Source organism: Plasmodium malariae, assembly GCF_900090045.1.
Source record: "Plasmodium malariae genome assembly, chromosome: 5".
Taxonomy (NCBI): domain Eukaryota; phylum Apicomplexa; class Aconoidasida; order Haemosporida; family Plasmodiidae; genus Plasmodium; species Plasmodium malariae.
The window spans coordinates 1,032,492-1,055,394 of record NC_041779.1 but is presented as its reverse complement, the minus strand read 5'-3'; the positions used below and the strand labels follow the sequence as shown (position 1 = coordinate 1,055,394).

Here is a 22,903-nt window from a genome sequence, read left to right as displayed (position 1 = left end):
ATAAAATAAAAAAAAAAATTATGTAAAATGAAACGAATATAATATCATACCTGTTATGATAAAAAACTGTAACAAAAGAAGAGAAGTCAGTGCATAGCACGAAACAGGCATAACAGGAACATATGTAGTTTTACGTATATGCAGTTATATAAATATATATGTATATATATGTACGTATTTATGTATGTATGTATACAGATATATACGCGCGCAAACGCTTATAAAAATATATTATTAACGATATACACAAAGAGCTTACAAAGATGATACAAACAGCAGGTATACATATATATATATATATATATATATATATATTCGCGCAATTCTTTTTATGTTTAGCAATATGGATTAGCCGAAAAATGAAGGAACGTATTTATTTTCACTTGTTATTTGACATTTATCTTAATATATTTTCCACTTTTTTTTTATTTTTTTATTTTACCATTTTTAGAAAAAAAAAAGTGGGTAGATATTGATGTAGATGATGACGAGTCTTTAAACGACAATGAAAATAGTAATTTAAAAAATGTCAAAAATGAAATAAAAGAAATTACATAAGAAAGTGAGGGTGTACTCTTAAAAGGGGTTACACATATTTACATCAATTTTTTTTTTTTTTTTTCATTTTATATGTACCTTTTTTTTTTATTTTTATTCTTTTTCTTTCTGTCCCTGTGTAGAAAAAAAATGGGAAGATATAGATGCGGATGACGATATAGAGAACAATAAAAAGTTGTCCTATTTTACAAACTACGAAAATGGTATTAAAGTTGTTACCAAGTACTCCGAAAATTTAAAAAAGCAAACAGTTAAAGTAAGTACAGGCAGTTTTTTGAAATTGCTACACCTTGATGGAATTAGGCTTTTATTTATATATATATTGCGTTATTTTGTTTCATTTCATTTCACTTTATTTTTTATTAATTTTTTTTTTTTTTTTTTTTTTTTGCTTAGGTCACAAAGAAAATTAAAGAAGTTGTAATAAAAAAGAGACTCAATAAAGAAATTAATAATCGCCTTAACTTAAAAAATTTTAACATCGATAGTGTAATAAAAAAATGTGCACATATTATGCATACACGCATATAAACTTTAATACCCTCATAAACATATTTTACTGTTATATTGTTGCAAGAAGTTCTATGACATTTTCGTTAAATAGTAGATGCTACAAACATGATACTGTAATTTTATTCTTTTTACGTTATTCACTCTTTACTTAATGTACATATTATTTTTTATTTTTTTTTTTTTTTCCTTTACCTTACACAGTGCAGTTCAGTCATAGTTGAACCAACAGATGTTGTAAATATAGAAGTCCCAAAAAATAATTTGCATGACTTTTTTAAAGGCACAGAATATGATTACTTATTCGCAGAGCAAACTGATAAAACAGCTAAAGACTTAAGGAACAGATTTAAAATCATTAAGGATGAAGAGGCGGAGGTACTCCTGATCTGTCTATTTTTAAAACACACACGCGTGCATACATAGATATATATATATAGGAATATATTACATATACACATATACATACAGATATACATACGTACACACATATTTGCATGCTTGCGTGTGTGTGTGTGTGTGTGTGTTGTATATTCATTTATGTGTTAACTTATTTACATGTTCCTCCTTTTAGGAAGCTAAACCAGAGGATGCCAGCAAAGCTGCAGCCAGGAAAGACGTGCCTTTCTATCGTACACATGTAACTTTAATGCACTTTCATAAAATATTCTTAATTCTTTCTTTGTCCATATTTTAAATTATAAAAAAATAATATCGTAACATCTTAACAGTACAGTCATTTTGTAGTTGATTATTTTGTTGCTTTGTAGTTCCGTTACAATGTTCTGATTCTTTTTTTTTTTTTTTTTTTTTTTTTTTTTTTTTTTAAACAGGATACTCAAAATAAAGAATGCACCATTCGTGTAACGAACTTAAGTGAAGACGTCAATGTAATTATAAAAAAAGGAAGAAATATTAAAGCGATTATATTAAAAAAAGGGGGGAGGGGAAATAACAAAATTATTTGAAAATGAGCTATATAAAAATTAAAAGCACGCATATAAATATTACATCAGTACAAATATATGACATCAATATAAATGTTACATCCATTTAAATTACTTATTTTATTTTATTTTTTTTCTGCTAAAACAGGAAAGCGAATTGTCTACCTTATTTGGAAGAGTAGGGAGCATAGTCCGAATGTTTTTGGCGAAGCATAAGTAATAATATAATACATTATAATACATATATATGTGTACTTGTGTATAATAATACTCGTTGTTTCTTTATCCTTGTCTATTTTCTTATTACTTCTATTACTCCATATTAATTTTTATTTTGTTACTTGTCACTATACAAAATGATGTAATATAAAATTATGCTAACTATTTCTTTTGGTACCTTAACATTATTAGGGAAACAAAAAATTCGAAGGGATTTGCATTTATTACTTATTCAAATAGAGAAGAAGCAAAGAGGGCAATTGAAAAATTGAACAGACATGGTTTTGAGAATTTGCTCTTAAGCGTAAGAAATGAAAAGAGAAATATATAAATTTTTTTTGATTTATTTAAAAAGTGCACCCCTGCACACTTGCAGCATATTTTTTTGTGGAATTTTGTCATATTTAATTGCATTTATTCTTTTTTTTTTTTTTTTTTTTAAGTTTTTCCTTTGTTGCTTTGTCACTTCGTTAATTTTTCCCTTTTATTTCTTTATACTTCATTTTATTTTAATATATTTTTTTTTTTCTTCTAGGTGGAATGGGCCAAGCCATCCAACAGATAAGAACTACTACCTTCCGCACTCCATTTGTTCATTCGTTCGATCGTTTATTCGCTCATTCGTTCATTCGTTCGTTCGTTTGTTCATTCTTTTTTCTTTTCGTTTTTTATTATTTTAAAAGGTCTACACAGTTTAACTTATACTGATTACTATTTTCTATAATGTTGTAATTTATGCCCAAACAATACCTGAAAAAAGAAAAAAGAAAAAAAAAAAAAAAAAAAAAAAAATACAGTATAATACATTACAATCAAATTAACAGTAAAATTATGCTAGCTAGAAAAAAAAAAAAAAAAAAAAAAAATTAAAAAAAATGTACATATAATTTTTTTTAAAACAATTTTAACCATTCAAGCAAATAAATTTCCTCAGGATGTATTATTTTAAACTTTTGTTTTATCTCCTCCCAGTATTTTTTTAAGTTGTTATGTGGATTTCCATACTGCATGTTGAAGATGGCCATGACAAGGTTCACAAAATTGTTATCTATAAAGAGTGGGAAGCACGTGTTTGTACATACATATATATGTATGTGTGTATCTATGTAAGCATAAATGCGTAAACCTCTAAACCACAAACGTGCTTATGTGTGGATAGGTGCATATACATAATAAACGTTTGTTCAAAGATACTATGGGTTTCTTTTTTTTCCTCAATTTCTATTCATACCATAATAATCATAAAGAAAAACAATTTTTTGAGGGGATGATTTTTCCTTAATGCTAAAATAATTGCTTAAGCTATTCACTTGATTATCCTTATTTTGTTCTTGTTCATGTGTGTTTCCATTTTTTAAGTAACCTTTACCATTTTCCGTTGTTGCAGGAATGGTATTTTTGTTGTTATCAGTTGTTTCATTTGCCTGTTCTCTGTTGGGAATGATATTTGATATGTTGTTTTCACTCAATATTCTTTTACTCTCCATTATTCTTTCATCTTTTAATGACTTCAAATAAGAAGTGATATAGCAAATCCTGTTTTTACTTTCGCTCTTTTTCATGAAATTTAAAACAGCTGCATATAGCTGTTTGTGTGAGGGGAAGCCACGGAAATAAAAAAAAAAATAATAATAATAAATAATAATAATAATAATACAAAATAATACAAAATAATACAAAATAATACAAAATAATACAAAATAATAATAATAATAAATAATAATAATAAAAAATAATAATAATAATAATAATAATAATAATAATAATAATAATAATAATAATAATAATAATAATAATAATAATAATAATAATAATAATAATAATAATAATAATAATAATATATATATATATATACGTACATACACACGTGCGCGTATTTTGCCTGACTTGTTTAGGCAATTTTTCAAAAATACATTGAACAAATGCAATGCGAGCGCGTATGTTGAGCACTAACTTTATTCTCCGGGATATTGTAAGGGTTTGTTATAAAACTGTAATTTACTTCATTTAATATGAAGTCAAAATTGTTCATATTGACATCTGATTTTTTTAAACGAAAAGGTTTATATAAATCAAAAATTTTTTTTTCACATTTCATTTTATTGTTATATTTCATAAAAGATATAATCTGTAATTGATGATCATCTAAATTTTCAATTTTCTCAAAATTTTCATTATAATTTTCTTTGTTATATTTCTCTATTTCCTCATTCATGCTATTCGTTAAAACATCTTTTCTCAATTTATATGTTATGACGTCGAAGGGAAACTTGCCTTAAAAAGGAGGGATGTTTAAAAGGGAAAAAAAAAATGAAAAAAAAAAGTAATAGTAACAGTAGTAGTAGTAATAATAAACAGTAATGACAATACGGAGAAAGGAGGAAAATATAGTCGACAAGCCTACTCTGCATTTGTAAATAATTGTATGCACATTGTAGGAACACTGTGAGTATGTTCAGAGTAAAATAAGTAAGATATGTTAAGCAGTACACATATGCACATTATCTTTTGCAAATTTTCGCCTTATATACCTGTGAAAACGTAGTATTTCTTGTTACTGATACTTGAAGCGAATTGCACACTGTCCTCATACTTATAATTATATAAATCCAAACGACTACAAATATGACTTTGGCCAAAATAGTTGTTCAGAATATAAAAGAACGCAAAATAGGACGTAGTAAAAAATAAAATAATTAAAACTAATGTTTTAAAAAATTCAAAAATAGCATACTTTTTATTTATCTTTAAGTCGCTTATAGAATTTATACTAGAGTCATCAGTTAATGTTTGAGTGAAGAACTGACTGCTGAATATTTTCTTTAAATTTTTCCTATCTATTTTAATTGTTCTTATATTTGTATCATTCTTTTGATAATTCAAATTTTCCTTTTTTCCTTCTTCCTTTTGCTCTTGTTCATATTCATTTTCATTTTCTTCTTTTTCTTCATCAAAATTAAATTCATTGTCTAAACTTTTATAAACATTTTTCCCTTCATTTTTTGAAATCTTATTTGTTTTATCTGATATTTCGAAATTTTCTATCTTGGAAAGGAAAGGTGAATCGTCAATTTTTTTCTCGGCCATTTGGTTCTAGTGAAGAGAAGTGAATGAGCAGTGGTACACGTTGGTTTGTTTTCTTCTTTTTCTTTTTAATTTTTAAGCCTTGCTACTCTTTTAGAGTAGTTACAGTAGTCAGAGCAGTTTGGTTGAAGTATTTTCAGGAAAGGGGAAAAAATAAAAATAAAAAAAAATAAAAATAAAAATAAAAAATAAAAAAAAAAAAAAAAAAATCCTTAAAGAGAAGCTTAATATATGCGTAAAATAAAAATGTATTAAAAGTGTGTAAAGAGGAAATTAAAAAATGTAAAAAAATTCTTTGCTTTAAAAAATTTAACTAAAGACTGATCATCGTTTTTTTGGAAATTCTTTTTTTTTTTTTTTTTTTTTTAAATATCTCGGAAACAAGTTTTCTTTTTTATTTATTACATATAACTTATTTGTTCCTCCTGTGTGTATTAGATGGCAAAAGGTATATTCTTTAAAGAGCTACGTACCCGTTAAACGTAGCTATAGCTCTATTTTTTTTTTTTTTTTTTTTTCATTTTGGGTAATTAAAGAAACATTCAAAAATAATAATACAACTAAATCAAAAAAATTCAAGACAGTGAAACAGTATGGGCAAAAAAAAAAATAAAAAAATTTATATATATATATATAATATGTACATATAATACATATATGTATATATTTTTGCGAACTATAATCCGCCCAAATTATCGCGCATTTATTATGACTAGAAAAACGCTAGATTTATTTAAAAAAAGAAAAATTGATTCGAGGTGTGATGATGTGCAAATGGGAAACGTCAATATGCTCACGATCGCATGCGTATATTTTGCCTTGTTCATAATTATATGGTACGTATGTATGTTTATTACATATACATACGTGTGAGCTACCTTTCTGAGTTCTTTTTATGGCGTAGCAAAATATATACATACGCAAACAAACATGTATATGTATATATATATATATATATATATAAGAAACCGTGCATATGTCCACTTTTAAAGCGAAATGAAAAAATTACGATCCCGTAAAATTTTTATTTTCTCATTTTGGTAACTCTTAAGGATGTATAAAAAAAAAATAATAATAATATAACAAAAAGGAATAAAGCGCAAACAAAGTATAGATAAAGAATAGATAAAGAATAAATAAAGAATAAATATAATTAGCTGAAAAAAAGGCTTACAATATTTTTTTCTTTAATCAAGTTCACGTTTTCACAAAAGTTTCTCTTCGATTTTAACATCCTGACAACTTACCCCTTCCCCCCACCCCCAATTTTTTATTACACCTCATTTTTACAATTTTTTTTTGATGAAATGGGAGGATATAAAAGTTTAGAAAAGAAAAATGAAAAACAAAAAGAACAAAATGAAAAAATGATTGAGAACTCATTGAAGTCAACATCTTCAGATGAGCACCCATATTTTTTACAGCAAAATAACATTTATTGGGAAACAGGCCATAGGACTTACATACCTTTTTTTCATTTCTTGATACATAAGTATACGAACAAGATAATAGATGACCAAGTAAGCCAATAAGTACTTCATAGCAAGCTGACTATAAATGCGTAGTGTTATCGTAATAATGTAGTGGTATTATCATAGTACTGTCACTGTAAATGCGTAGAACCATCATATAATCGCAAAGTAAACTAAATAAGTTTACAATTCATTTTTCCTTCCTTATCATCACCGCACCCCACCCCACTTATGGCTTTGTCACATGGCGAGTACTTTATTCATTTCGTTTTCTTCCATTTTATTATAGATAAGAAAATTTACAAATAGAGTAAAGAGTGTGCATCATACCCCTTTCGTTTTCCATAAAGAAGGATACTTTCGAAGTTATTACGGAGACCCAGATATTAACATGATTTTTAATTTAAAAAAAAATACAAATTTTGTTTTTAACTCAACAGGAGCGTTAAACTCGTACAATATGCTGAGTAACCATTGCACATACGATAAGGCTACTCAAATATTTGACCAAATACTTATGAGTGCCTTTAAGTTGGATTTGAAGGGTGTTTTGGAAAACAACGTAATGTGATGATTGTTTCTACAAAAGGGGGCCATCGCATTAGATCATAAAGTCTGAGAGAGGCATAGAGGGGCAGAGAAGTAGAGAAGCAGAGAAGTAGAGAAGCAGAGAAGTAGAGAAGCAGAGAAGCAGAGCAGTAGAGAAGCAGAGAAGTAGAGAAGTAGAGAAGTAGAGAAGTAGAGAAGCAGAGCAGTAGAGAAGCAGAGAAGTAGAGAAGTAGAGAAGCAGAGCAGTAGAGAAGCAGAGAAGCAGAGAGAGACAGATTGAGACAATGAGCAACGGATAAAAAAAAAAAACATTGTAACAGCATTTACCTTACATAGACATGCAAATTGAGCAGCAACAATTTACAGAATAAAAGATGCCAAGGCGTGGACTTACACATGAGTATGCATGTATATATGTGTATATACGTGAACAACCCCCTTCCTAATAGCGTTCAGCAATTTTATACTTACCCAGTGCGCACATATAAATTGCGGAAGATCTAACGCGCAAGGTTGATTTCCCCTCGTTTTATCACCATTGAAATAGTTTGGCATTGTTTTATTTGATATGACTCAATTTGTAACAACATGATTTAATATGGTACAATGTGGTGCATACTGATATAATATGATACCATTTAGCTTGACATAATTTAATTTTTTTTTTTTTCCCTATTTTCTTTCCCTTATACACCTTTTTTACAAGTATACCAAAAGAACTTAGCTCACTCGTTACAGTTCTTTTAAAGGTGCACGAATTGATGTGTAATCTATTCAAGCATATTTACATACATATTTATATGAATTACATATATGTGCATATATATATGTATGATACATCGTAACAACTACAAAAATAAAAATGGAGCAAAAATTATGTTGAATGCTCTCTCCTTTTTATCTTTTATATTTTTATGTTTGTGCTTATTCACTAATTAACTCTTTTAACTTGTTCATAAATTACTTTTTTAAAATTTCGCAAAAAGAGTTTTTTTTTTTAAAAAAAACAGCCACTTTTCCCATTGATAAATTAAGTACACATATGCATGTGTATGTATTTATATGTATGTATATATATGTATTTATATGTATATATATGTATGTATTTATATGTATATATATGTATGTATTTATATGTATATAATGTATGTATTTATATGTATATATATGTATGTATATATATGTATGTATGTGTGTATTTATGTATATAATATACGTATGTATGTATGTATGTATGTATATGTGTGAAGGCATTCCCCCATTGTGTGCAGTGCTAAACATAGAGTGCACAACTCCCCAAAATAAACATTTCATTAAACTCATGCATTATGCATGCATATATATATATATATATATATATATATATATATATATATATATATATATACATATATTTATGTGTTTTACGTGCGCATAATGCCCATTTTAGCGCAAATACACCCCATTACCTTTTTTGACTAATTTTTATTTTATTTTTATGCGTACTCTTATTTTTATTCTTATTCGTACTCTTATCTTTATTCTTATGTGTGCTCTTATCTTTATTCTTATTCGTACGCTCATCTTTATTCTTATTCGTACGCTCATCTTTATTCTTATTCGTACGCTCATCTTTATTCTTATGCGTACTCTTATCTTTATTTATATTTTTATTTTTCCTTATGATCACTGAAACAAACGCAAACAAAAACTTATTTCTATCTGGGTGATTGTGGAGTAATATATATAATCATAAATCTAATTAAAAAAAAAAAATAATAAAATAAAAAATAAAACACGAAGAAAGCAAGAAGGAAACAGAAGCAAAGGAGAAACGAAACAGGAATGAAATACTCTTCACTTTGAAAATTAAGAGTTGACAACTGACTGTTGACAGCTGAAGTTGACAGTTAACAGTTGGCAGTTGAGCGTTAAAAAAGTATCTGCTGCAAGATACATCCTATGAATTAAAAAAAAAAAAAAATTTAAGAGAGAAAAAGGGCCGCTCTTTTGTAACACATAGGTAACGGTAAAGAGTTATGATAAACTAATCATCTGAATAGGTACACTATTGGATTTAATATGAAAATTATTGAAAAATATTGAAAATTGCTGGCATAACACGCTAAATATAATACGCCCTAGTAGTATATGCATAAGCATATATACGTAAATATATACACGCAAGTATAAACACAAGGGCACACAAAAATATCAGCACAGAGGCACGAACAAATATCAGCGCAAGGGTAAGAGTATATACAAATCCCAAGTGCACGCACTACTAAGACTCATCACGAAGCCACCCGCCGAATGATCAGATAAACCGCCTACCTCCAAAATGTACCAGAGGATTTTTAACAAAATAAATTTGTCGAAAAATTTGAAAAATAATTTTTACTTTAAACGAAAATTCAGTGATACAAAAGAACATGTGGAAATAAAATACATCAAAGAAGGTAAAAAGAAGTACATGTTGTACACAGCTGTAGCTTCATTATCTTTATCAATAGGTCTGACATATGGATATGAAAATTTTGTACTATATAAATGGAATAATAAGTATGATTATTCGTACAACCCTGATATACAATTAATTGAAAAAAAAGCAAAAGAAAAAAAAGAAGGAAAAAGAGATAAAAAGCATGTAGCAAAAAATATTATATTAGTTCGACATGGACAATATGAACGTAAAAATAGACATGATGAAGATTCAAAACGATTAACTAAACAAGGATGTAAACAAGCTGATATCACTGGAAAAAAATTAAAAGATATACTAAATAATAAAAAAATTAGTGTTATATATCACTCAGATTTAATAAGAGCAAAAGAAACAGCACAAATAATAAGTAAATACTTTCCAAATGCTACATTGATAAATGATCCCAATTTAAATGAAGGAACACCATATTTACCAGACCCAATTCCAAAGAGCTCCAAATTTGATTCAAATAAAATTATGGTTGATAGTAAAAGAATAAATAAAGCATATGAAACATATTTTTATCAACCCACAGGTGATGAAGATGAATACCAGTTAGTAATATGTCATGGTAATGTTATTAGATACTTTTTATGTAGAGCTTTACAACTCCCCTTATTTGCTTGGTTAAGGTTTTCAAGCTACAACTGTGGTATTACTTGGCTTGTTTTAGACGACGACGGATCCGTTATATTAAGGGAATTCGGTTCTGTAGCGCACCTCCCCTTTGAGAATGTTACGTATTTTTAGCATCACTGCGGTGTGGAGGTATTGGCCATATTGCACCATTGTGGTAATGCGTGCATTTGTACTGCCATTACTAACATTCCCCTCAATTAATAATGCATGCCTCTATATGTGAGACTTGCATGCACTAGTAATGAAGCATTTTTGCTTATAAGGAGATCATTATAAGGAAGGAAATATGAATCTTTTTCTTTGTGTTTTCATCAGCTGCTAATGTGGAGTATCCTAATTCCACTACATTGGTGTAGGAAAAGGGACAAAAAAGGAGATAGAAAAAGAGATAGATAAAAATATATACCGGAACGGGGGAAAGCACCATTTATTAATATATATATATATGTAAGTTTGTATGTATGTATGTATGTGTGCATATGTGTGTATTTTTTTTTTTTTTTCATCCCCCCCTGTGCTTTCATAAAATACAAATGCGACACATATGACATTCGCATTTAGTGTTAATTCCACTTCCTTTTTTATGATAAAGTATGAGAAAATTTTTTTAGTGATTTTTTTTTTATATTTATATTATTTATATTTTTGCTGTTTTTATTTACATTTCAATTTTTTTTTATATCTTTTGACTTTTTAAAATATAAAGGTAAAATAACACAGCATTTTCCCCTTTTTCATAAACAAGGACTTAAATAGTGCATACGAGAGTAAGCGCATATACATAGAAGTTACTTGTGCGTACATACACACACTCATACATATGTATATCTATACCAACATACATGTAATAGCAATGCCAACCGGTGTAACTACTGGAACAGTTATAACAGTCGAAGTGATCGCATCTGATGTGATAAACAGAAAGGCGCTGGAAAAATTAGAAATGCACAGAGCGCTTCGCTAAGGGTGCAATTCATTTTATGAATGAGCAAGGTTGATTATAAAATGAAAAAAAAAGAATAAAATGGAAAGAAAAAGAAGGAAAAGGAATGAAAAAGATAAATTTTCATGCATATTTAATAACGTTTTTGGTTGGTGGAAAAAGCGAAAAGTAGGAGTATAAAAAAACGAAAAAATGCAGAAATGTAAAAGTGCGAAAAATGCAGAAATGTAAAAGTGCGAAAAATGCAGAAATGTAAAAATGCAAAAAATGCAGAAATGTAAAAATGCAAAAAATGCAGAAATGTAAAAATGCAAAAAAAATATGTGTTGTGATTCTATCCCCGTCTACCTATACAATACTACTGTACAACACTTTACTCAACCGGAACATCAGATATACCCCTGTTAAGGTTGCCCCGTACCCCTTTTTCTCCCCGGACTGCTCTTTATCTATATATTGTAAAATTCATAATCTCTCAACTGCTTCCTCACATGGGTCTTGTATCCCTGTTCAAAATCGTTAGCAGTAATAATGTAACGGTTTTTTCTTATGGCTTGCATCCCTGCCTCTTGAGCTATAGCAGCAATATCAGCTGCACTAATTTTATCACTTCTTACAACAAAATTTTCAATATTAACATCACTACTAACATTCATTTTACTAATTACAGTTTGAAATATTAATCTTTTTTGTTTTCTATCTGGTAAGGGAAATTCAATTTTTCTATCTAATCTCCCTGGTCTTAATAGAGCTGGGTCTAACGTATCAGCTCTGTTAGTAGCCATAATAACTTTAACATTCGTTGATTTATCAAACCCATCCATTTGATTTAATAACTCTAATAATATTCTTTGTACTTCTCTATCAGCACCAGTTTGTGCATCAAATCTTTTTGTAGCAATTGCATCTACTTCATCTATAAAAATAATTGAAGGTGAATTTTCTCTAGCTAATCTAAATACATCTCGTACCATTCTGGGCCCTTCTCCTAAATATTTCTGAACAAATTCAGAACCTACAACACCTATAAAAGTAACTTGTGTTTCATTAGCTACAGCTTTAACAAGCATAGTTTTACCGGTACCTGGTGGACCATATATTAAAATACCCATAGGTGGTTCAATGCCTATCTTTTCATATAATTCTGGACTTTTTAAAGGTAATTCTACTGCTTCTCTCATTTCTTGTTTTTGTGTATCTAAACCTCCTAAGTCCGTATATTTAACATTTGGTCTTTCACTTACCTGTAATAACTGTATACTACTATCTGACTCAGATGGTAAAATATTTACTATAGAATGACTATGTCTATGTAATGCTACACTCACAGACGGTTTTAAGTCCTCCTTATTTAATGTTGACAATATCCTAACATAATAATTTGAACCTGCTGTACTACTAACTATTCCATAATTATTATCTATAATATCTAAAAACTGACCAATAATTAATGGTACACTTTGAATTCTTTTTATTTCGTTCTTCGATCTTATTAACTCCCTCTTCAAATTCTTATGCTCCTCTTTGATGTACTCCTCCTGCATGTGGGTAAGAACGCGCGCAACATGCACATGTTATGTCCAAATATACGTACACAAAAATTTTGTAAACATGTATTATATATACTCTATATATACATACGTGTGTATGCGTGTATCATATGCATATGCACCCCTGGAATGAAAAAACTGCGGCTCATTTTAACTCCAACGTGGTGCAAATTCATTTTGGAAAAATCACAGGGGCACATCAAAAATAAGCGTATTGGATATTCAAAACGGGAAAAAGGACGTCATATGAAGAAAGTTTCGCTCCGTAATGTACATAAACATGTGCGCATATTTATAACACGTACGAATATATGTATATATATATATACACACATACAAATGCGCCAGCGTACTTTGCCTTTTTCGCCTACTTGAATGTTTAGAACATCAATTTGCTTCTTCAAAATTTTCAATTTTATGTAGTAATCTTCCTCCTTCAGGTATTTATTAATATTATCCATTTTCATCATATTTTATTAATTTATTTTTTTTTTTTTTATTAACTTGTTCTTTTTGCTCTTATAACGTATCAAACTACTCTCATGTTACTTTTATTATGGTGGAAAAAATTTAACCATCGATAATGCGTTTTTGTTTCTCTTTTTGTTTTTGCTTTTGTTTTTGTTTTTCTTCAACATGAAAAAAGCAATAATGATTTTTTACTTTTTCGTGAACATTTCAGCGATTTCGAAAAAAAGAAAAAAAATTATGCATTAAAAGTGGTACCGCAAGCCAAAAGGTTCGCTTAAAAACGCAAAGAAAAGAAAAAACAAAATTATAAAAAAGAGAAAAAGTACAAAATTATAAAAAAGAGAAAAAGTACAAAATTGTAAAAAAAAGAAAAAGTACAAAACTGTAAAAAAAAGAAAAAGTACAAAACTGTAAAAAAAAGAAAAAGTACAAAACTGTAAAAAAAAGAAATACAGAATTTAAAAAAAAAAACAAAAAAACAAAAAAACAAAAAAACAAAAACACAAAAACACAAAAAAACAAAAACACAAAAAAAAAAAAAAAAAAAAAAAAAAAAATAAAAATAAAATAAAATTATAAAAAAAGAAAAAATACAAAATTATAAAAAAACGAAAAATAAACACATATATGCTTATATACACTCAACGACGCAGGTGCTGCATTTTGAAAAATCTTCATCTTTTAGCCCATTTTAAAAAAGGATGATTATTATGTACATTTTATTTTCCTTTTTTTCAAAGATACACAAAATTAAAAAAAAAAATTTTAAACGTCCAAGAAATTCAATTTGGTTATGTCACTCCAATTTCAGCCTTTTCCTGTTTAAAGTGAAGAACTATGTGTGTGATAGGCATACAGACATATGTACAAATTTACATTGCACGCTACACAAATTCAAAGTGCAAGTGTCACGTTATATCATAAGAGAAAAATCCCCTCTTAAAATACCAAATGAGCATACACGAACGTGTATATATATATATAATGTATATGTAACTGTACATGTGTGTATACTTAACACGTGAAATATACGTTGGGAAAAAATGAACGAGCTATGTCTTAATCCAAAAGATGTCATTGTGCATAATAAATTAACAAACGAAATGACCTAAAAAGGTTTTTTAATAAAAGTTTGAAATACACAAAATATGCGACTTAGCTGATGATGATGTAAATTGTGTTATCGAAATATAGTTATCAAATGACTGCAAAATGTAATAAAGCACTTTTTATTTTTGAATTTTTTATTAAAAAAAAAAAAAAAAAAAATGTAGAAATAAAAGGACACATTATTAAATTTTTTTACAAAAAGTTTAAATATTAACACATTAAAAAAAAAGGAAAAAATTACGATGCTCTTTTTTTTTTTTCTTTCTCAAATGTTTACATATCACATATTTATATGATCACACATACTATGCATGTATAGGCCATAGTTATAGCATTCATGCACATATATTAATATAGATATGAATATATATATATATATATATATATATATATATATATATATATATATATATATATATATATATATATATGTGCGAACAGTAAAAAAGCAAATACGGTCCTGCATGGAACATATGTAGCAAGAACTGTGCGTTCATATTATAATCACAAGAAATGAGTATATATATATATATATATATATATATATTTACACATATATGCATATAGGCATATCTACTTAACGCTTACCACACCTATTTTGTTAGATGCATAATTCAAAATTTTACGCCGTATCTGACAAACTTGTTTTTTTTAAATGATTAATTACATAGTTATAAGCTTCTTCTGTAGAATCAGTAAAATATATGCTGTCTAAATCTTCTTGAGATATAAGACCATAATCCACTAATTTTTTAAAATTTAGAATAGATGACCAGAAATCTTTTCCAAAAAGAATTATAGGTACATTTCGTTTAAATTTCCTACATTGTTTTAAGGTCAAAATTTCCATTAATTCATCTAGGGTTCCAAAGCCTCCTGGTAATATAATAAATGCTAATGATAAATAAACTAACCAAAATTTTCTGGTGAAAAAATAATGAAATTTAAAAGATAAATTTTTATCAACATATTGATTTGCTCCCTTTTCAAAAGGTAAAGAAATCATAAAACCTAATGACTTTCCATTTGCTTCTCTACTTCCTTTATTTGCTGCTTCCATAAAACCTGGTCCACCACCTGTACATATTGCAACAGTATAATTATTTGGACTCTTCTCTCCTTTTATATTTGGTAAAAAGTTATGAACCTTCGGTAAATGATTGGATATATTTTTTACTGCTTTTTGACCTTCCTCTGTTCCGAAAAATAATGTTAATCTTTTAGAAAGATCATATATTTTTACATAATATTCAGTAGTCCATCTTAATTTTTGTAATTTGTCCATTTCTGTTTTTACCTTTTCATATTCTTTTATTTCTTCACCTATTAATGGAACATTATTTGTTATTTTTTCACTGAACTTACTTAGTTTCTTTTCAAATTTTCTTTTTCTTGCTTCATATTTTTCATTGCTTAATGATCTAGATGACCCAAATATTACAACAGTGAAAAATATACCTTCATCTCGTAATGCATCTTGCACACCAACGAATTCGGACAGTATTCGAACCAATCTCCCCCCTTTACCGTTAATGAAATTACTTTTATTATAAATCTCACTTACTTCCACTTCCTTGCCATCGCTTTCTACGTCGCTATTTATCTCGCTTTTTATGTCATTATTGGAGTTTTTATTTTTTTCATCTATTTTATCCATTTTTTTTTTTCTCTTCTTTCTTCTCTTTTCTTCCTTCGTTTCTTCTTTTTTTTTCCGTTTTACATTTTTTTTTCTCTTTTTTTTTTTTTTTTTTTTTTTTTTTGCACACCAATTTGAGCTACTAATAACTATTTTTTCCCTAGAATGAGTGTGTAATATACGTAAAATTTAATGTTGAACCTTTTTACCTGTACTGTTCAGGTATATACTTATAATATTGCAATTAAAATACTGTTAGAGGAATGTCACACAGGTGATCACATGCACAAACGTACATATACAAGCGTATATTATACGTATGTACATATATATATATATATATATATATGTATTTGTATGTTCGTACATATTATGTATTCACAAAAACGCATACTACATATAACACAATTTCAACGTATAGAATATCATGTATGTTATTTTAATTTTCCAAAAAACTTACGCAGCATGAATTTTTTTTTTTTTCTCAGAAGTATTATGTACGTGCGTGTTGTATATAAATTTAATAGGTTTTTTTTTTTTCTCTATCTTTAATGTTGCTTTTTATAAAAAAATACAGTATGTGATATATATGTTAAACTAATTATACACATATAAATATATGTTTTAATTTAAGATTAATTTTTTGGAATAATAAATCTTATTCCAAAATTTGAAATTTATGTTTTGCTAAGAACTTACTTTTTTTTACAAAAATGCATGCATTTGTCATATTTTATGTACAATGTATACTTGTTCATACAATTTATAAAGAAGATGATGTATCTTTTTTAATAAAAAAAAAAATATATTAGGTAAATTACAGATACACTGTAAATTATTTTTTACTTTAGTAAATGCAACCATTTTATATAATAGTATTTTTTTTTTTTTTTTCTAGCTGTTTTTAAAAGGTCCTAATAATTGTTACCTATTCGAAAGAAGCAAATATACTATATGAGTATACTTTTTTATGTACCTACTCATGTATGTATAATATGCAAAAAAGAAACATTTACGAGCTTAAAACTTGTGGTGCAGTGCACACACAAAAGTAAACAGAACATAAAAAAACATATCAAAACATAAAAAAACATAACAAAACATAATAAAACTAAATAAAACAATGTGTATAATAAACACCTGCTATATTTATATATGCATATACTCCTATCTATTAAGTTCCCATTCGTGCGCTTAATAAAGAATAACTCACCAAAATTATGTTAATATTTTTCTAATTTGTTCCTTAGCAATTATTTCTAAGAAATTATTTACTTTTACAAAAAGTAAAAGAAAAAAAAATGAAATATGCTAAAAAATAAAGGAAATAGAATATAATAAAGTAAAACAGAATAAAGTAAAAAATTATATAGTAAAATAAAACAAACGCGGAAAATAAAAAAAATGCAAGCTACTCAATTTTGTAATATATGGGGATATTATACAACTAAAACACTGCAAACGTAAATACAAAAATTAACTGTACTAAACATAGGATATTATTTACATTTTATGAACAATATTGTCTGAATGGTTAAATAATACCATACACTATAAAGGATGTGTTAGTGATTATGTTACAAAAATATTATGATGCCTGAACCATGAAAAATGCATTTTTCATAACAGGGTATTTTGTTTAAACTAGAGGTTGCCCCCACATACATGTATAATATATAATGTATATCAGAAGGATAAATATTAAATATTTATCTTTTTCATTGTTATTATATTTTATTTATCGAACAAATGTTCCTAACCATTCAGAAAAAAACTTTAAATATACTAACACATTTGAAGGAAAGACGCCATTTATATCTGCAACGTTAGTAAAAAAAAATGGAAAATTATTAACGAGACAGAATATTATTACATGTTTCTTGAAAAAAAAAATATTTACAAACAATAGCTATATAGGGGAGGAAAAAAGAAAAAAAAAGATAAGTTATTTTAATAGAAAATTTTCCTTAAAAAGCAGAAAATGTAGTGGATACAGAAATACGAGAGAAGGAAAGGAAGAAATTGTTAGAAAAGTTAAAAGAATTTTGAAAGTAACAAAATTATTAATTCAATTAAACAGTTTTAAGTTAACTCCAAATTTAAGAATGGACTTACTAATAAATATGCCAAGACCACATGTACGAATACATATGGTTAAAAACACGTTAATGAAACTGGCTGTTAAAAATACCCCCTTTGAAGCTGTTACTCCATTTTTAAAAGAAAGCAATGTATATTTGTTTATTATGGATGAAAATTACATATCTTTCTCCCTCTATCGAAATAAAATGTTTTGCTCCTTATATAAAGAATATAAACTGAATAACGTTATAAAAGTGGCAGTATATGAAAATACAGTTTTAAATAAAAAGGAAACAGAAGATTTAATAAACTTGAAATCATATAATGTATATTTTGGTCATATTATAAATAAAATCAATAAAATAATTACAAGCATACCTAGCTCGATTATGCAAATTCCTTCATCCATAGCAAAAGGAATTTATTTACATTCGCAAAAAAAAGAATAAATAATTATTTTGTACATGCAAAAAATTGTCTATTTAAAAATTAATTTTTTTTTTTTTTTTCTAAGGAAAATTTTCTTCCTGGAAATCGTTTTCGCAAATTTTAATGTTGTAGGTCTTACATAATTCTTTTTATTTCATTGAAATGCATTGCATTGTATTTGCTTTTTTTATTCTTTTTTATTTTTTTTTGTAACATTTAAAGTTGGCACAACCTTCTCAAAAAGTGTATATGCATTAATGCACACATATACACACGTGTATATATATATATACATATATGCAGAAACCCGTGTGATGTAAATTAATAAATAAAAGGTATATGCACAAATGAACATGTTGAAAAGAAAAATGTGAACAGCGTTATTACATAGGTACAAATGTTTAGACTCTTTTGTATAAGTGAATATATGCCACATCCTTGCCCAAATTTGCACCACATAGACCAATCTTATTGTCGTTGCACACGTACCACCTTAAATGGGAAAGAAAAAAAAACATATATATATATGGATAGATAAATAAATAAATAAATACATCCATACATTAATACATTTGTGTGAACATTTAAGTGTAATTATTCATGCATAAACGGCAACAGTGCTAGCTTAACGGTTAAAATGTGCATTTTTTTTTTTTTTTTTTTCATTCCGAGTTCTTACTGAGAATTGTCCTTTATGTAGCATATGTAGTGCCCTGAATTTGCATTGTTCCCTATGTGTACGATGGACGCTACTAATTCATAATTAGCTGTAAAGAAAAACATGCAAATGCATATTTACATATATATATATATATATGCATACATAGACGTATGTTCGTATATATGTATATACATACATTTATTCGTGCATACTCCTTGGCCAACATTTTTGGTATAATTTTTCTTTTTTAGCATCTCTCCCAATTTATCAATTTACACTTTTAAAAGCATTGCACATAAAAATAAATAATCTTCAATGTACATGCATGCACCTATATATATATGTGTGTATATATATATGTGTGTTAGTCTCTCTGTCCCTCCCCTGTTTTTTACCCAATCCATCGTCGCACTTGTTGCTACTTATAATCAAGTCGCATTTGCTGTCAGTGAGGAGATCCATGTTTGAAAAAATATAATCAATGGATTTCTGTAGGTCATTTTTATTTATCAAAAGAGAAGCCATGGCCACTTCTTTTTTTATTCCCATACTAATAATAGAATCCAAATTATTCGTATAAATTTCTGTTTTATTGTCATTTGCTTCAAGGTCTAACTCTACTGAATCTTCTCCATAAATATATGATATGCAATTGTTTACATTTTTTACTTTAACTTTTTTAATGGCTTCAATTACTTTGTCTTTTTCAAAACCAAAATCTAATAATGATTCAACAAGCTCTTTATACTGTTCTAAAATATTACTCTCGGAATTTCGATTGTTGTTGTTTGCACTGTTTGGAATGCCCCTTGAACGACTGTCATTGTTAACACCATTATTAACATTATTGTTATCGTTGTTATGATCGCCATCATTACCCGAGTGAGCACCGTTTTCAGACCTCATAAACTCAAGATTAATATATTCGTCCGTTTCCACGGGTATGTTAATTTTTTTAGCGCACCAGTTTTCATCAGCATAAAAACGTTTGAGATGAATGAAAAGATAAGGAGGGAATGATTTGAATTTCATAACTCTATGAGCGGAAACTTTTGTTTTCTCCTTTTCACAATAGTATTCATCTATATGATCTTTTTTAATATAATTTTTTAAGCAATCTAATAAAGAAATTTTAACATTTGTTAATTCCTCCTGTTCATTTTTTTTTAATATAATACTGTCTAGCGGAATGTCCAGAGATAATATAATATTTTGAAAGGAGCTCACACTTTTATTTTCTTCGTTACTCACTATTGTCTGTTCTATTTCGAAGGTAAAGTAGTTAAATATGGACTTTTCCCTTTCCGCTTTTGGGGAACCAGTAATAATGGTGGAAGTAGCAGTACTTTCCATCATTTTTTCGCTTTTATTCGCCTCCCCCTCTTGGTTATACTGACCGTATTCTGCGTTATCCCCATTCTCCAATTTCCGCTTATTGTTATTACTTTTTAATGTTCTATCGAATATATTATTTTCATTATCAATTAGTTCATTTATAAGGAAGGACAAATATTCATATATGTCTTGTTGATTGTTATTACTAAAGGAGTTACTTTTTTGATTAAGGCAATTTCTAAACATGGACGGATTAATGCTTACACAATTTTCATCATCTATGTCACTATCATAATTTACTTGTATATTTCTATCTACACATTCTTCTTTAAATTTTTTAATATAATTTTTTTTTTTTTTAATATAATCATCTGGTTGATATATCATATAACACAACTTGGAGTACTGTAAAAACATATCTTCATGTGTTTTTTTTTTAAAATCTAAACTAAGTAAAAAATCATACATATTGTTGTAATACCTATAACTAATATCTTTAATTGATAACAAAACTTGTAATGCACTATTCATATAGCAGGTATTACCTAAATTGATGAAACCAACTTTTCCTTGTTCACATACTGTCTGTATATCTTTATCTAGTATGGATGAAAAGTTAATGTTTTGATTTTCTTGTATTTCTTTTTCTAAAGTAGTAATTTCTGTTTTTTCTAAATTCATAATATTTATACCTAAATTTTTTAAATGTACGGCAATATATGGATCTATTACACTATCATTTTCATCATCTGCATAAGAAAAAACATCTGCTTCTCCTTCTTTTGTTATAGTACCTAACTTAACAACTAGAGGATATTTCTTACCACTTTCATAATAATGTTTTAAGGATGCTCCCTCCTCATTATTTAAACAACCACCTCCATAATTATAAATTTTTCTACCACAACCGATATACCCATCTGATAAATTTAACCAAATATTTTTTGTAGACTTACAAACTGCACAAGCTATATGCTCATTCTTTATTCTAATGTTAGGTAGTTGTATCAAATCTTTTGCATATTTACTCTCCTTAATTTCATTAACCCATTTGTTTATACTTTCTTTTTTCAATTCATTTTTGTGATTTATTATACTGTTACATATTTTTCTAGTATTTTCATCTAGTTGTTCTAATTTTATATATATACCCGTTTCAAAATCATAAATAGAATAATTCCACTCATATTCATAGACCTTTTTCTCGTTAAAACCTCCTTTCGCGTTTAGATTCAAATTTGTTATATCACTCTTTTCTTCTATGTTCTCTAGTAGCTTTTTCTTTTTTTTTATATTTAAATAAAACCTATGTTTTTTACTAACACTTGCTGGATTTAATCGGTTGTAATTATATTTCAAGCACTTCAAACTGAAGCTTTCGAACGACAGCAAATCGATAAATACCCCCTCATCGAAGATGTCCTTGTGCCCTCTACAAAACATGGAAGTGAGAAAAGCAGAAATGGTATACTTGTAGCTAATCACGTATATATATGTATACATGTATGTGTATGCATACATATATGCACTTACGAATAATTTACAAATCGGTGCAAATTTCACTACTCAATTTCGATACGTTGATAAAAGTGTCAAATGAAATATACTATATACAACACAACAGTATGTTAGATAAAAAAAAAAAAAAAAAAAAAAAACTCTTAAGAAAAGCTCCTTTTTAAATAATTATGCTTTTAAGTTTGAGAAAAAAAAATTATCAACTTTGCTTTTATTCTCATTTGTTCGTTCTCCCAACATACTCACATCATATTCACACAATAACAAATGGGTCACCCTCTATATACACATATGAGCAAATGTACGTATATTGGTATAAATAAAAATATATATATATAATACATATATGTACATGTATATATGTTTTATTTTATTTTTTCATTTTCATGGCAATTACGTTACGCTACATTCCCCCAAATATATAATGTCTTCTTTCGTTGGTTCATTTAAACTGCTTGAAATTGAGGATATAACGTTTTTAATATCAGCCATGTTTTTATTCACTTGTTTGAACTCAAAATGGGAGACAATATTATGTTTTCTCCTTCTACTCCGAAGATATTTTGTACTTTCGTACTTTTGTACTTTTTTCCCTTATGTTAGGAGACCTTTATGTACTTTTTTACTTTTGTGAAAATAACTTAAGGTGTTATTACTCGTAGAGAAGCGTTTTTTTAAATATTCATACAAGAAATAAAATTAAAAAAATGAAACATAAAGATAAAA

The 22,903-nt window shown here is 27.4% G+C and overlaps 8 protein-coding genes across 8 annotated transcripts; 4 read left to right on the top strand and 4 right to left on the bottom strand.

Annotated features, from left to right (window-relative positions):
• Positions 1-263: 263 nt before the first annotated feature.
• EIF3G (eukaryotic translation initiation factor 3 subunit G, putative) lies at positions 264-2,799 on the top strand (the record flags this gene model as incomplete). The annotated part of the gene is made up of 10 exons (XM_029003513.1): positions 264-279; positions 452-514; positions 681-814; positions 955-1,047; positions 1,273-1,446; positions 1,643-1,708; positions 1,902-1,958; positions 2,164-2,231; positions 2,427-2,538; positions 2,770-2,799. The coding sequence occupies 10 exons, from the start codon at positions 264-266 to the stop codon at positions 2,797-2,799; spliced, it is 813 nt and encodes a 270-aa protein (XP_028860451.1).
• Positions 2,800-2,905: 106 nt separating this feature from the next.
• Positions 2,906-5,321, bottom strand: PmUG01_05030400 (conserved Plasmodium protein, unknown function; the record flags this gene model as incomplete). Its single annotated transcript, XM_029003512.1, has 5 exons — positions 2,906-2,984; positions 3,144-3,282; positions 3,466-3,820; positions 4,189-4,508; positions 4,766-5,321. The coding sequence occupies 5 exons, from the start codon at positions 5,319-5,321 to the stop codon at positions 2,906-2,908; spliced, it is 1,449 nt and encodes a 482-aa protein (XP_028860450.1).
• A 1,304-nt stretch (positions 5,322-6,625) lies between these two features.
• PmUG01_05030300 (conserved Plasmodium protein, unknown function) lies at positions 6,626-7,361 on the top strand (the record flags this gene model as incomplete). The annotated part of the gene is made up of 2 exons (XM_029003510.1): positions 6,626-6,838; positions 7,080-7,361. The coding sequence occupies 2 exons, from the start codon at positions 6,626-6,628 to the stop codon at positions 7,359-7,361; spliced, it is 495 nt and encodes a 164-aa protein (XP_028860449.1).
• Positions 7,362-9,659: 2,298 nt separating this feature from the next.
• Positions 9,660-10,553, top strand: PGM2 (phosphoglucomutase-2, putative; the record flags this gene model as incomplete). Its single annotated transcript, XM_029003509.1, has 1 exon — positions 9,660-10,553. The coding sequence occupies one exon, from the start codon at positions 9,660-9,662 to the stop codon at positions 10,551-10,553; it is 894 nt and encodes a 297-aa protein (XP_028860448.1).
• A 1,281-nt stretch (positions 10,554-11,834) lies between these two features.
• Positions 11,835-13,396, bottom strand: RPT3 (26S protease regulatory subunit 6B, putative; the record flags this gene model as incomplete). The annotated part of the gene is made up of 2 exons (XM_029003508.1): positions 11,835-12,923; positions 13,307-13,396. 2 exons carry the CDS (start codon positions 13,394-13,396, stop codon positions 11,835-11,837), a joined length of 1,179 nt encoding a protein of 392 aa, XP_028860447.1.
• Positions 13,397-15,138: 1,742 nt separating this feature from the next.
• PmUG01_05030000 (lysine decarboxylase-like protein, putative) lies at positions 15,139-16,173 on the bottom strand (the record flags this gene model as incomplete). The annotated part of the gene is made up of 1 exon (XM_029003507.1): positions 15,139-16,173. The coding sequence occupies one exon, from the start codon at positions 16,171-16,173 to the stop codon at positions 15,139-15,141; it is 1,035 nt and encodes a 344-aa protein (XP_028860446.1).
• A 1,658-nt stretch (positions 16,174-17,831) lies between these two features.
• PmUG01_05029900 (50S ribosomal protein L10, putative) lies at positions 17,832-18,683 on the top strand (the record flags this gene model as incomplete). The annotated part of the gene is made up of 1 exon (XM_029003506.1): positions 17,832-18,683. The coding sequence occupies one exon, from the start codon at positions 17,832-17,834 to the stop codon at positions 18,681-18,683; it is 852 nt and encodes a 283-aa protein (XP_028860445.1).
• Positions 18,684-19,064: 381 nt separating this feature from the next.
• PmUG01_05029800 (ubiquitin carboxyl-terminal hydrolase 13, putative) lies at positions 19,065-22,669 on the bottom strand (the record flags this gene model as incomplete). Its single annotated transcript, XM_029003505.1, has 4 exons — positions 19,065-19,155; positions 19,343-19,430; positions 19,720-22,091; positions 22,575-22,669. 4 exons carry the CDS (start codon positions 22,667-22,669, stop codon positions 19,065-19,067), a joined length of 2,646 nt encoding a protein of 881 aa, XP_028860444.1.
• Between the last annotated feature and the right edge of the window lie 234 nt (positions 22,670-22,903).